General features: G+C 45.6%; 1 protein-coding gene across 1 annotated transcript in view; it reads left to right on the top strand.

The window, feature by feature from the left end:
• SEC23A (SEC23 homolog A, COPII coat complex component) overlaps positions 1 to 15,355 on the top strand; it is a 754,311-nt gene that overhangs the window by 56,928 nt on the left and 682,028 nt on the right. Inside the window, exons 4-5 of the mRNA XM_069208610.1 lie at positions 733 to 819; positions 3,777 to 4,013. Of these exons, the coding sequence (XP_069064711.1) occupies positions 733 to 819; positions 3,777 to 4,013 (324 nt within the window). The remainder of the gene's footprint in view (positions 1 to 732; positions 820 to 3,776; positions 4,014 to 15,355) is intronic.

Here is a 15,355-nt window from a genome sequence, read left to right as displayed (position 1 = left end):
CTGTTGGGTCGCAACAAGGCAGGGAGGCAAGGAAACCGGTCCTCCCGTCCCTTTGCCACTGTCAGGGGGTTGCTAATAGTGCCTCCCCAGCATGACCACAGCACGGGGAATAGCATCTCCTAGCCCAGCTGACCTCTCAAGTAAGAAGTCAGTCACCTACACCTCCAGGCCTCAGCATGCCACAAGGCCGGGATGGCGAAACTGCAGTCTCCGCAGCCGCTTGAGGGGCCGCTAACCTCTCCCCGTGCCGCCATTGCCGGAGGAGTAGCATTCGATGTGGCAGGAAGGCAGGTAGCATCCTTAGAGGTGATAAGCGAAACTTATAAAAAGGCTTGGCACAGAGCTCCATTAGAGGGTGGCCACCATCTTGGATCATCAAGCCACAGCCCCGTCTTATGGGATGTTAAGTTAAAAGGAAAGGTTACTCAGTTCAGTGTAATAAACAGTGAACTGTTTATTGAATTGAAGAGCCTTTCCCCTTTCATTAACATCCAATTATGCATTAAGGTAAATAGAGTCTGAAATGAATGGCCATGGCAAATTCAGAAAAATAAATGAGATCTGCTGTAATCATGTTTAGTTTCAGAATAGCCAGTTTTGAATAATTTGTCTGTTTGAAAATCACAAATAGGTTTCCTAACTCGCCACGTGAATAATAAACAATAATTCTCTGCAATTTTGCTTTTGTAGTTTTTTTAAAACCTGAATGACCAATATACCTGTGTTTTATAGTTTCCACCCACATATGCTGGAATATCCGAGATGAATCAGCCCGCAGAACTTTTACCTCAGTTTTCCAGCATTGAATATGTAGTACAGGTAAGGAAAACAGTAATTTTGATGTGTTTATATATTTATTTATTCCTAATATGCACAGGCACACACAGAACATCCTGGAACTACAGGCCATAAACTTTTAAAGATACACCCTGGGGGATAAAGAAGACCAAGAATCGGCAGAACTGAAACGATTTGAGAGCTTCCTAAAAAGGGTGTGACTTTCCTTTTGTTGTTGGAATAGAGGTAGCGCATTTCAGAATTTAGGTCCCAGGCTATAGTGTGTGCCCTCCAGCATGCTTTTTATTAAAACGTTTTAGGCACATGAGAGTGTAACTGATTACTAGATCTGAGAGAGTGCTTCGGTAAGTATTTTGTAATTGATTTTTCGAAGCAGGTTTGGTCAGTTTATAATAGGCTTTGTGCATGGCGCAAGAAGATTTAAAACAGATTATTTAAGTTACTGGTATTCAGTGAAGTCTTTACTCACATGACCAAGCTGTCTTAGCCCTGATACTACTGTAACTGTAAAGTTCTGGATATGCAACAGCTTGCTGAAAGATTTGCCAGGGAGGCCTATGCAAAACTGTTGCAGTAGTCTACTAATGAGAGCACAAGGCAGTGACTTCTTTCTCATGCATAAGCACGGGATTGTGAGAAATTGTTTTCTTCAAGGAGGGCAAATTCAAAAACGGCTGCATAAAATGGTGTGCTCGTTTGATCAGCTGCTCAGATGAAGCCCTAGAGAGGGAGACCATATCTTGCCTTGGCAGCTTGTGTTGTGGTTTTCTGTGAGAAGTTTGGTTTTTATTACCATTTAGCGTTACAAAGTTCTGCCATATCAATGTTTGGTTGTCCACTAAGCACAAGCTTACATTATGAATAGAACCTGTGGCTTCCTTGTCTAATCTAATCATTAACTTGTGTTGTTGGCATACATCACTGCACAACAGACATGATGTTTGATCAGCCGAGGTAAAGGTGCCACCTAAATATTACACATCAGTGGTGATAGAGGGACTCCATATTTGACTGAGATGTCTGACTGGAATGGGGGAAGGGCTACAGGTTGGGTACTGTTGGCCAAAAAGACGTTGACCCAGCATGCATTATTTGCCTTTTTCCCCTTGAACATATAATGTAGTACGCTGCAAATAAATTAAGTACCGAAAAGTCAATTTCCAAATGCTGTGCTATGAAGTTCTGCAGATCTGTTTTCTACTAGTTCACAGCAACACTTCTGTATTGCAGACAAATTGCGCTTTATAGCTTTCTTGAGCTTTTAGACAATACTGAATAGTATGGCGGATAAATAAAAACCATGCCTATGCTTTACAACTACAAACGGTATTCAAGTGGGTGAATATGTAAGAAGGAATGGTCTTCGGGTTAATAAAAGCAAATCAGCCTTTCCTCAAGGGTGGCCATGGTAACTGTTTCACTTCATGGTCTCGCGGTGTGATAGTATCAAGTGGCAAACTAATCTGTGATGGTTGCCTTGAGCAGTTATTGTATCTTATAAAGTATACTATATACAAAGGCAACAAACAGTGTAAGATTTGTTTACCCCAAGGAAGACCAAAATAAACAAAAGCCCAATTACACGAACAAAGAATTGTTAATTATAAACGTCTCTCTTAGGGCGGAGGGCAGGGCCTGTTGCATGTTATCAAATGTATAGAAGATGCAATAAATATGACGAAAGCCTAAAATTCTGTGTTTTTTACTGGGTTTATTATGTAGGTAGGGAGAAAGCAGACTGCAAGTAAGGATCAGTGTTACACCTACTTTAGCAGTGTCAAGTACTTACTCCCATTCAGAGCAATATCATTTGCGGGGACAGAGGTTTCAAGGTGTATGATTAGTGAAAGAACCATTTCCACTAAAAGGCAGTTTCAGAGGGAGGAGGTATATTCAGTGGTCCAACAAGCAATCGAATTGCCCACCTAGTGAGCGTAGCCCAGCAGACAATCACCAAATGGGGGAAGAGGAATTATTGCCTAGACAAGACAGTAATAGGGGAGTATGAGTTGTGGCTCATTTGTCAAATGGGCATTATTATACATTGTGTGATGTACGAAAGCCAATGAAGCAGTAAATCAGCAGTTCTATAAAAATGTTTTCCTGAGTTAAGCTAAAGGAGGGAGACTGAGCGCTGAGAAAAGGGCAGTACAAGTTAAATAGCGACCGTGTCAAGTGAGTCACTTTGAAGCCAGGTATATCTAATTGGTATAAAATAAAGACCCCGCAGGAGAAATAAATATGTGAGAGACCTAGAGTTGATTATGGTGAGAGCTATCAAGTTGATGGCAGTGGACGATTGTGAGTGCGCATGGGTACATATACAAATGGCTAGAAATTCATGAAAAAGGTATTATGTATGCATGTAAGACTCGTGTTATTGTCAGTTTACGTACATATGTGATATTGTATAAAATATATATATTTATTTTCTTGCTTCAGGTGGCATGTTTGCAAATAGTTTTTAAGCATGTTTTCTAGCATGGGATACATGTTTTGCTCATGAATTGCTCATTGTGATGGCTACTTCTCCGTGTAGATTCCTAGCCTTCTGAATAACCCAGGCACAGACTAGATCAGGAAATGTTTTGAACTGTTTAACCTTCAAGCCAGTAGGTGGTTCTGGCTCTGTGTGGGCCATGGGAACAACATAATTGTGATGTCACTAGCCCCATAAAGTGCTCGCTCTAGCTTTCTGATGTCATTCTCAACCTACTCACCTCGAAGGCAGGGGAACAATGGATAGGAAACTGTCATCGCAACACTGTAGTGGGCGCTTTATGGCTCCAGTGGCAGAAGCCAGTCCCCTCGCCTACTGGGCTTGAAAGAGCTATTGAATTTTTTCAGAATCTAAGTCTGCATTTGGGATATTCTGAAGGTGAGGAATCTGCAGGTAGACAAAGTATCACTACAAAGGTAAGCAACTTGTTCTTTTAGTATATTACGTTTTTTGTCCTAAACCAATTTATTTTCAACAGCGTGGTCCCCAGATGCCTTTGATATTTCTCTATGTCGTGGATACATGCATGGATGATGAAGACTTACAAGCTTTGAAAGAATCAATGCAGATGTCATTAAGTCTTTTACCACCAACCGCTTTGGTGGGTCTTATTACCTTTGGAAGAATGGTGCAGGTACACGAGTTGGGATGTGAAGGAATTTCAAAAAGTTATGTTTTCCGTGGAACAAAAGACTTGTCTGCAAAACAGCTTCAGGTAAGTTAAACCAGTAGTAAACGATGAAGTACAGAAATCATTTTTGCATTACAATTTGTAGTTGCTGAGTTTGTTGTATTTTTCTGTTAAGAACTTAAGGCAAACAGACAATATACAAGCATTGCATTTTCAAATTGTTTTCTTTTCATTATTTCTTTTTTTTAATTTTTATTGGCATTAGCATATTGTCATTTTAAGCACAAATGCCATAAACATACCAGCTAAACAAAACAGGTAGGTTACATGGTACAATCTCAAGAGGGACGTGTCTGCAAGTTGGGTATGATATGTGTCTTTAAGAATTCTTACTTTCCAGTATCATGAGGTGGCTCTTCGTTTGTTTTGGAATAGTCTCTAGCCTTTTTGCTTTGTGCTGTCCTTAATTATTGTAGAGTTGAAAAAGCATCTGACTGTGAAGAGAGCTGTTTCATGCTGGCCTTTCACAAGTTATTTGGTTGACCCTTTGCTGACCTCCAATTGACATGATTTCTTTTAGCTCTCCTAAGGTGGGTCATATTGTCTCTTTGGATTGGATCCCCCAAACTTGGCTGTAAGTGTCAAATGGATTAATATTCATGAGAAAGGCCATTATTAACTGCACCCATGAGAGAAGTATCTACTGACCCACTTCTGGCAATCCACACAGCTCCCTTTATCCAGTGTGCTCCACTCCCTACCTCAGGAATGTAATGTGATTGTATTATGGTGGCATGTGTTCAGACCCTCTGTTTTGTGAATGATGCTCCCCTGTATGAACACTTTGCTTACACCATGGATTGTTGATTCCTTGCATCTAGGATGTGAACAGATTTGTGGCTTTAGAAAATACGACATTGTAAATGGGAGAAAAAAGATGAAATTATGTAAACTTCCAATGCGCCAAAGACTGTTAAAACTGTAGAATAAGAATCCAGTCTTTAAGTAGAACAAATCCAGACCGAGTATAAATGTTAAAACACTGAGCACAGGCCAAAAACGAGAGAAGCAAAATCAGATACAAGAATAAAAGAAAGGAGATGAAAATTGGTCAACTGACTCACTAGCAAAAAAGGCATTGTATATACCCCAAGAAGGGACAGGTTAAGGAGGCCTCCATCTTGTACTGGAAAATTTCCCAGTGTAGAAACAATTCATATTTTCTCGTAGGGGATTGCCATGTATAATCATAAGCACTGAATAGTCCCGCCCACATGCGAGGACTCCAGAGCACTTCCTTAAAATATGTTCTTAGGTGCATGTTTTTGCCTTTCTGCAGGGAGGCCTGTAAAGTCACTTAAGAATTGGACAGATAATGCAGTCTACGTACATAGGCTAAGCTGGCTGAACACGGTCTTAAATCAGAGAAAGGGCCAGCACAATATAATTTGAGAGTAATTTGTCAACAGAATGAATCTCCCTAACAAGCCCCCTTTGCGTGATAGAGATGAAGGAGAAGTACAGTATAGCCCCATAGGCTGCCATTATATGGCTAAAAAAGAGACTGTGCCTTTAAGAAGTGAGAGGCCATCAGTAATCCATAATGCACAGCTGGTGGCAGTTGCTTCAGTTCTTTTTTTCCAGCTCCTGCTGACTGGAGCATTGAGCTCGACCAATTTATTGATATATATATATATATTTTTTTTTTTCAGGAAGATTCACTAATGAATTCCATTGACAACTATTTCCCTCAACGTCTTTGGTCTTCCTCCACCTTTTTCTGCCATTTTCTGACAGAACTCTGTTTTTTTTTTTTTTTTTGTCATCAAAATGCTCTCTCTGTTTGATAAGTGCCCAGACTGTGGGAGGAAAAAGGCCAAGCCTCATAGAGTTTGTATTCTATGTCTTCCAGGTTCCCACATACCTGACTTGTGCAAATTTGCAAGACAGTTTCCAAGTGCACCCTGCGTGATAGGCAGAAGATTCACCATCAAGGTTTGGAGTAGTGATGAAAGCGAAAGACCCATTCTACAGGTGAGACCTCAGGGCGAAGAAAGGCACAGTCCTCTACCAGGGCTCTGTCTTTGGCCTCTGGAGTGCACTCCAGTCAGAGGAGGCCTGAAAAACGACGAGAGCGTTGCAGAGAAGTACCTCGATGTTTGAGCGAAGAAGAACAACGACGACACCATCGTCACACCAAAGACCTTCAACGTCTAGAACTCCTTCAACATCAAGGCACTTATCAGTTGCTGTCGAGGTCCTTATCGACGTTGACTCATCATGCTCTTTCACCAGAGAAGTCAAGGTCAACACCAGCAAGGCAGACTCCGACATCGAGAGGTTGACGTCGTATGATGTCAAAAAGTAGATCGAAAGAGAGGGATATCAAAGTCGATCACCATTTCAGAATCTTCACCTTTAGAAGGGCGCAGAAAGAGGAGACAAATCTATAGTTCTTCTGATTCTGATTATTTGCGCACCTATTCTCCATCAAGAGCGGCCCAAGTGATCCTGCATCAATACCTGCGACGCTTCCTCCTCCACGGCTGGTTCCTCCACCTCTACTGACAACACCACCTCCTGCTGCCTCTCCTGTGAAAACCAGGTCTCGTACTCCTTCAAGGGTCCTTTCTAGGCAGCACTCCAGACACTGTCAACGTATGCAATACTCGCCTACAGTACCAAGACGCTCATGTCATCAATGCCTTTACACCAGGTCTCGTTCCAGGCATACCATGAATACTTCCTCCACAAGTACAGGGTGATATTCCTCAACTCTCTCTGACTCTCTCCCACTGCACATCTCGCTGGTAGATGATATTTCTACATTTCATGAAGTACTAGTCAGAGGTGATAAATGTTGCCAGGAAGGGGTGTCTCATAAGGGAAAAGTGGCGCACAAAGTACTTTGGATTATATTGGTTCCACACATATATCTACAACGGTGCACAACAGTGAGGATTACACCCTCAAAGACCCCTACATTGATTTGACTAGTCATTCAATTGAATATACAACTACACTGTGGGACTTGTTGCTATCACATTATACTGCATTATATCTGATGTCAGTTATCAATCATAATTGCAACAGTTTCTTCAATATCACATCATATACAAAACTCATTAGTAGTATGACCAAAGAAAGGCGTTGACAGTTATATTACTAACTTCAGAGATTCTCCTAACATAAGATCTTGTTTCCTATCTTAATTCCTAGTCACGTACTCCCCTCACAACAAAATCTTAATCAGAGCTACATCCGATAAATTAGTCCATACATTTTATTTCAAATATAAACGTATTACAGAAGCCGCCAGGCAGTGGAACTAGTTCCTCCTCATCAACGAGGGACCAGGATTTACTCCAATCAATCAAGGATTTGTAAAGAGCGGCTAATCACCCATAGGGTCTCAAGGCGCTGAATATGGAGTGCTGCTCAGTTGAAGAGCCAGGTCTTCAGGTCCTTTCCTGAACTGCTTCAGTGATGCAGTCTGCCTGAGCTTGAAGGGGATGTGTGTTCCATTTCCGGGCTGCTAGGTAGGAGAAGGATCTTCCTTCTGCTGTACATTTCCGGATGTTTGGGACGGCTGCAAGGGTGAGCTGGGAGGAACAGAGACGTCTGTTGGGGACGTATAAGGTGAGGCGGTGGTTGAGGTATGCTGGTCCTATGTTGTGCAGTACTGTGAAGGTGTGGATCAGTAGTTTGTATGTGATGCAGTTGTTGACTGGGAGTCAGTGTAGGTCTCTGAGGTAGGAGGAGATTCAGCTGTGTTGGGGGATGTCCAGGATGAGTCTAGCTGCTGCATTCTGGACTCATAGTCTTAATTGAAGTTTCTTGGTGATACCGGCATATAGTGCATTGCCATAGTCCAGTTTGCTGGTGATGAGTGCATGAGTGACTGTCTTCCTCTTGTTGGGGGGGAATCCATTTGAAAATCTTCAGCAGGAGACAGAGGGTGTGAAAGCTTGATGAGGAGACGGCGTTAACTTGGAGGGTCATCGATAGAGTGGAGTCCAGGATTATGCCCAGGTTGCGCGCATGGTCCGTGGGGGTGGGGGTGGGGGTGTTATCCAGAGCGATGGGCCACTAGGAGTCGTTCCAGGCAGAGGGGTGGAGCTGATCACGAGGATCTCTGTCTTGTCCAAGTTGAGCTTGAGGCACCTGGTCTCCAGCCAGGTGGCGACTGCTCTCATCCCGTTTTGGAAATTCCTCTTGGCTTGTGCAGAGTCTTCGGACAGAGAGAGGATCAGTTTGGTGTCGTCAGTGTAGGAGACTAAGTTTAGCTCATGTTGTCTGGTGATGATCTTAGCGAGCGGGGCCATGTAGATGTTGAAAAGCGTCGGGCTGAGTGAGGATTCTTGGTGCACTCCGCAGAAAGTGTCTTTAGGTTCTGATGTGAACGAAGGTAGTCTGACCCTCTGTGTTCTTCTGGTAAGGAAGGACCTGATCCAGTTCAGGGCTTTGTCTCGGATGCTGGCGTTGTGCAGTCTGTCGCAAAGGGTAGAGTGGGACATGGTGTTAAATGTAGCGGAGTGGTCGAGGAGGATGAGTGCGGCAGTGCCTCCGTGGTCCAGTATGATGCGTATGTCATCGTTGGCTGCTAAGAGTGTGGTTTTGGTGCTGTGGTTGCTTCTAAAACTGGCCTGGGAAGTGTCCAGGATGCAGTGTGTATCGAGGAACTCAGTGAGTTGCTGGTTGATGGCCTTCTCTGTTACCTTGGCTGGGAAAGGGAGCAGAGAGATGGGTCTGTAGTTCTTTAGCTTCATAGGGTCGGCCGTGGGTTTCTTGAGTAGTGGGCTGATTTCGGTGTGTTTCCAGTCTGAGGGGAATATGGCGGTCTTGAAGGATAGGTTGATGGTTCGGCAGAGCTCTGGTGCTATGGAGGCGCTGGCCAAGTTGAGGATGTGATGAGGGCATGGATTCGAGGGTGCTCCCTAGTGGATGGCGTTCATCAGTCTTTGGGTGTCCTCTAGGGTGATGAGGGTCCAAAAGTTAATTATCTGGTGGGGTACAAGGTCTGTGGTGTTGGTGGGCTTTCGTTCCTGAAGCCTTCATAGATGTCCTGGATCTTACGGTGAAAGAAGGTGGCAAGGTCGTTGCAGAGGTCTTGGGAGGGATGGATGGATGGATGGATGGAGGGAGGGATGGATGGATGGATGGATGGATGAGGTGTCTGCCCCGGGGTTCGTGTACTCTTTGAGGATGGCGTTCAAGCGCTCTTAGCTGTTGTGAGTGCTGATTTTGAGGCCTGCTTGAAAGGCGTGTTTTTTTTTGGCAGTTCGGGTGGTGCATGGTGACTGCTATTTTGTAGGCCTTGCAGTCTTCAGTGGATTAACTGAGCCTCCATTTACGTTCCAGTTGTCTGCAGACGCACTTGGATTCCTGTAGGTCTGGCGTAAACCACTTGGGTGTTTTGCTCTTTCGATTCCCTGCTGATTTCCTTAGTGGGGCTAGGTTGTTGGTGCAGTTTCAGAACCAACAGTGTGGGTTGCCTGCAGCTTCATTAGGGTCCATTGCATCCAGTGGTTGAGAGTGTTCGTGAGCTGTGCTTATGTGACTTTGTCCCAGCGTCTGCCAGGGAGTTTGGGGGTGTGTGGTGGCATACAGTGTTCTTTGTGTAAGTAAAATAGACTCCAGATACTTTCTAGTCGAGAAAAAAGACGGGAAATAATTCAGACCCATTCTCGACCTCAAGCTGGCCACCAGATGGATTCAACGAGAAAAATTCTGCATGCTGGGATTACACCAGATCTATCCCCAGCTACACCAAGGAGACTGTCACTGCTCCATCGACCTACACAATGCATATTTTCATATACAAGTGGCCAGAAAACAACAAGTTCTTGAAGTTTGTAGTGGGGTACAGTAATTACCAGTACCAAGTGCTTTCATTTGGCCTAAAGTCAGCACCCAGGACTTTTTCCAAATATAGTAGTTGCGGTCCACATTCAGAAACTCAAAGTATTCGTCTGTCCTTAACTGGATGACCAGCTAATTAAAGCATCCACGTTTCAAAAGGCCCACTTCACTACAATTGGACTTGCGATCTCCTGCAACGTTTGGGACTTCAGGTCAACCATGCAAAATCAATCTCTGTCCTAGTGCAAACGATAGACTACCTGGAAGCCCTCAACGATACACTCCGAGCAGATGTGTATCCTTCGGAGGAGAAAAGCTTTCGGAAGTCTCAAGCTCTCATGAGAATTTCTCATCGATTGGTGTCCTGCATATTTCTCACACCGAATGCCCGTCTCCATATGAGACACTTACAGGAATGCTTTGAGGATTAATGGGACCAACTGACGGGCAACTGGGACGACAAGGTTCAGCTGTCCCGTCAGGCCAAACTGTCTCTGAAATGGCGGTGCTCTATGGTCAGCATCCTGTGAGGAACACCATTCCATCAGGGGGATTCTTCTGCAACACAATCACGGATGCCTCTCTTCTGGGATGGGGAGCCCACGTGGACCTTCTTCAAATTCAGGGCAACTGGTCCCAGAGAGAATCTACATATCACATCAACCTCCTCAAACTGTGAGCAGTTCATCTGGCGCTGAAGACTTTCCATCCATCGTTCAGCTCCAACTCCCTTGATTTTTTTGTTGATTTTTTTTTTCCATAAATCTGTTTATTGTTATTTTTGGTTAGTTTACATTTCCCATCTTATCTCAGTTAGTGTTTAATACAGTACAGTATAATGCATTTTTATTATACATATTCGTTGCATATTTTTGTTATCACAGTTTCTTATTTGTGCGACGTTTGTTATGTTGTATCTTTGCAGTAGTTTTGTTGTTAATCACATCTGCAATTCTTGTATAGGTGATAGTATTTAGTTCGGGATGTCACATTGCAGCATTTAATTGAGAAAAGTATGTAGGGCAGTCATTGTGTTTTTCGTATGGATTAACTTTAAAGTTAAAATGAAAGAACAAAAAAAACTTACATAACAATAACTTTAACTTTAGCCGATGTCCATATCTATGTCATTGGTTTAAATTTCACTGTTTTCGTGTCAAGTTGGGAATTTCTAGTGATTCAGTTTGTAGGTGAGGAGGTTGTGGTGTTTCATGGGATTCGTTACTTATACTCTTCTCGGTTCTTAGTGTCCCAGTTTGTTCAGTTACGCTGTGTGTTTTATTCTCTTACGTGGTGTGGTCTTCTCGCTTGTGATTTTTAAGTTAGCTGGTGTGATTCGGTGTTATGTAGTTGGGTTAGGAGGGCTTCCCAGTCGACAGATATCAGGTACTGACGTAGTCCTAGGGTTTCTTCGCGTTTGAGTGCTAGATGCTCTGCTCCCGCTCATACCCTGAGTGTGCGTCTCCAGGCCTGTATCGGAGGGGGGTCTGGGGGCTTCCATCTTTGGGTCACCAATCGTTTCGCGACTATTAGTCCCAGATCTACGAAGCGTGTTTCTGCTCTGTGCTGTTTGCCTCTTGGGAATAGTCCCAGGATGCATGCCTCCCACGTGAAGGGTATTTGTTGTGTAATGCATGTGGCTAGGTTGTCAGTCACCTCTTTCCAGTAGGTGCCTAGGTTAGGGCAGGACCATATCATGTGTAGCATATCTACTCCGATTTCACGGCATCTACGGCAGGCTGCGTCTTGGCGGTTAAAATATGTGTTTACGCATGCAGGCGTGAGGTAGGCTCTGTTTACTAAATAATACTGGATTAGTTTAAATCGCGAGTTGCGTGGTATGTTAAGGTGGCCTGAGATGGCAGTTCTCCATTTTGTTATCGCGATGGATTCGCCCAAGTCTGTTTCCCATGCCATACGTAGTGTGTCGCTTTCAGTGGCAGTTTTGATTCTCAAGGCGTCCGCTAACCAGCTGACCTGATGTTGGCCGCAGCCCACCACCTGCAGGTATTGAATCAGCAGGTGGGTGGGTGGAAGTGTTGTGATGTCTCCCCACTTGGAACTCAAAGATCCCACCAGTGAGCAGTATAGGAGGAATTGACCGGACGGAAGCCCCATTTCTTGGAGCTTGGCAAACGATAATAGTTGGTTGTCTTCGTATATGTCACCCAGTGTGTGTAATTCTAGCTCATGCCATGTGCGCAGTTCTGTGTCTGATGTGACCCTAGTGCTCCTTGGTGTGCCCACCAGTGCTAGTGCTGGTGCGAATGGGATCAACAGCTTCGTAAGACGAAGTGATCTGTGATAGCATTTATGTGCTGTTTTAAGGAACATTTGTCGGGTTCGCGGGTGTGTGATCGGGTGGAATAAGTGCTGTATTTGTTGGAGCGAGTATGGTCCTGTCTCTGTTGCTGTATCGGTCAGTTGTTTACCAGCCAGCCATCTGGATATCCATTGAAGTTGAGCTGCTAGGTAATAGTGTTCCAGGTTGGGGACCGCGAGCCCACCCTTGTCAGTCAGGAGGTAAAAGTTTTCAAGGGCTACTCTACAGCGACCATTATTCCATATAAGTCCTGTTTCCAGTGTCTTGAAGAAGGCGGGGGAGACATAGGGGGTCATTCCGACCCCAGCGGTCAAGGACCGCCGGGGCCGGGGTCGGCGGGAGCACCGCCAACAGGCTGGCGGTGCTCCGCAGGGCATTCTGACCGCGGCGGTTTGGCCGCGGTCAGAACAGGAAAACCGGCGGTCTCCCACCGGTTTTCCGCTGCCCTCAGGAATCCTCCATGGCGGCGCAGCTTGCTGCGCCGCCATGGGGATTCCGACACCCCATACCGCCATCCTGTTCCTGGCGGTTCGCCCGCCAGGAACAGGATGGCGTATGGGGTGTCGTGGGGCCCCTCGGGGCCCCACAAAGAATTTCAGTGTCTGCTTAGCAGACACTGAAATTTGCGACGGGTGCAACTGCACCCGTCGCACCTTCCCACTCCGCCGGCTCCATTCGGAGCCGGCTTCCTTGTGGGAAGGGGTTTCCCGCTGGGCTGGCGGGCGGCCTTCTGGCGGTCGCCCGCCAGCCCAGCGGGAAAGCCAGAATGGCCTCCGCGGTCTTTCGACCGCGGAGCGGCCATATGGCGGTACCCGCCAGGCAGGCGGCGACCGCCGCCCGCCGGCCTCAGAATGAGGCCCATAATGTGGTAGTTTAGAAAAGAAATATAAGAGTTGCGGGAGCACCACAATTTTTAGGAGTGCTATCCTATCCGCCACTGATAGTGGCAGTGTTCTCCAGAAGGTCATTTGGGATCTGACTGAGGATGTTGCTTTTACTAGATTACCCTCAAATATATCTTCTTCGCTATGGTAGATCCTAATGCCCAAGTATCTAAAGGTGTTTGGCTGCCAGAGAACTGGGCTTTCGGCTAGGGTGAGTCTTGGGTTTCATAGGCCTGGGTCGAATGGAAAGAGGCTCGACTTAGACCAGTTGACCCTAAGTCCTGATAACTGCGCAAATTGCCGCAAGAGTGTGCCAATCCTCTGCGGGATATGCGTGATGTCTCTAAAGTATAGCAGGAGGTCGTCAGCATATAGCGACACTATGTGTAAGCCGTCTCCCAGAGGTATTCCCCAGTTGGATCCCTCTTTGCGTAGGGTGGCTGCTAGAGGCTCCATTGCGAGTGAGAATAGTAACGGTGAAAGGGGGCAGCCCTGTCTCGTGCCTCTGCCTACCCGGGTTGGTTCTGATATCTCAGGGCCCAGACCCACCCTTATCGTTGGTCCGGTGTATAGTAGTTTAATTAGGCGGGTAAAGTATGGTCCCATGTCGTATTTTTGTAGCACTTTAAACAAATAAGGCCATTCCAGAGAATCAAAGGCTTTCTCTAGGTCGAGAACCAGGCAGCCCGCCCGCGGCCAGGTCTGTCTGGCATATTCCATTACCCGGAACAATCTTCTGATATTTTGGGAAGTGTCTCTGGCTGGCACAAATCCATTCTGATCAGGATGTATCAGTTCTGGGACGCTTGGTGCCAGTCTTGTTGCTAATATCTTGGCTAGTATTTTATAGTCAGTGTTTAGCATTGCTAGCGGTCTGTATGAGCCCATATCTATTGGATCTCTTCCAGGTTTAGGAAGAGAGACAAGTAATGCCTCCCTTTGTGTATCCGATAAGTAACCCTTTTGCTCGGCTGTTTCGTATACTTGAAGTAATTTAGGCGCCAGATGTATGGTAAATGCCTTATAAAAGTCTGCTGGTAGCCCATCTGGGCCTTGTGTCTTGCCTGGATTGAGATCCTTGATACTGGCTGAGGATAGGTGGGCGAGAAGTTCCCCAGCGCAGCTGCGCTGTTAAGGGGTTATGGTCCGAGTGTGTGCGCCCCATGTACAACGGGTTCTCTATTACTGGGGCAAGGTTTGCGGTGCAGAATATGTAGTCTAATCGTACGTGTAAGTAATGCGGTGTGGAATAGAAGGAGTAGGTTCTATCCTTTCTGTGCTTTTGTCTCCATACATCTATTAATTGCCATTGTTGAGTCCAGTTTACCAGGCCTCGTGAGGCAGCTACCACTGGGGAGGTTGACAGTGGTGGGAAGGAGCGGTCTAGTTCTATGTCTTGCACGCTGTTGAAGTCTCCCCCAAGTATCCACGGAAGTGTGCCAGATGGCGTGTTAGGGTGTGTAGAAAGGTAGTTTGTTCTGTATTTGGGGTGTATATGGAGCCCAATATGATTGTGCGTCTTGCCAGTTTCCCTCTGACGAGTACATATCTACCCTGTGGGTCTATGATTTGTTCTTCCATCGCAAAGGGGATGCCTGCCCTTATCCAGATAAGTGTACCCCTGGCATAAGCAGAGTATCCTGTCGCGTATAATTGCCCTCTCCAGCGCTGGCGTAGTCGGGGAACCTCCTGGTCTGTTAGATGTGTCTCTTGTAAAAGTGCTATTTGAACTGTGTGTCTTTTAAGGTAGGAGTAGATGGCATATCGCCGTTTGGGGATGTGTATACCTCTTACGTTCCAGGTAATTGTTGTGTATGTAGCCATATGTAAAGTGTTAGATCTTTTTTTCTCCTCACCCACCTGCGTTTCCTACGCTGTACTATTTCGTTAACTTTCCATTCCCGGTTGGATTTTAAAAAGGTTATGTGTGAACATCGGCAAAAACAAAACTCGGTTAATACTATCAGAGCAGTTAAACAACGGGTCACCGCCCAAACATTGCAACAAAGACAAGGACGTGCAGATGCATGTCTATGCATTTCCGGACTCCACTGGTAGGAGTGTAGAGGTAGGCCAGGCATGCCGGGAGATGGTGTAGTCTTTGTAGTCCGGCTAGGACGGATAACTAAAATGATCGGTGATAGGTGGGGGCGCAGGAGGGACCCCCAATATATATGTACATCAGGGAGAAGAACCGATAACAATACGAAAAAAAAAGGAAAGGAGGAGGGGGAACGAGGGGGGTGGTTCCACGACCAAAGCCCGTTACTGTCATCATATGCGCGTTTATAGTTTCTCTTGGGTTGACATGGGCGTCTCTTTGCTGTGTTGGCTGCTTGCACCCCCATCGGAGCGCC

The sequence above is a fragment of the Pleurodeles waltl genome, chromosome 9 (genome assembly GCF_031143425.1).
Source record: "Pleurodeles waltl isolate 20211129_DDA chromosome 9, aPleWal1.hap1.20221129, whole genome shotgun sequence".
Classification (NCBI taxonomy): domain Eukaryota; kingdom Metazoa; phylum Chordata; class Amphibia; order Caudata; family Salamandridae; genus Pleurodeles; species Pleurodeles waltl.
This window is presented reverse-complemented; position numbering and strand designations above follow the sequence as displayed.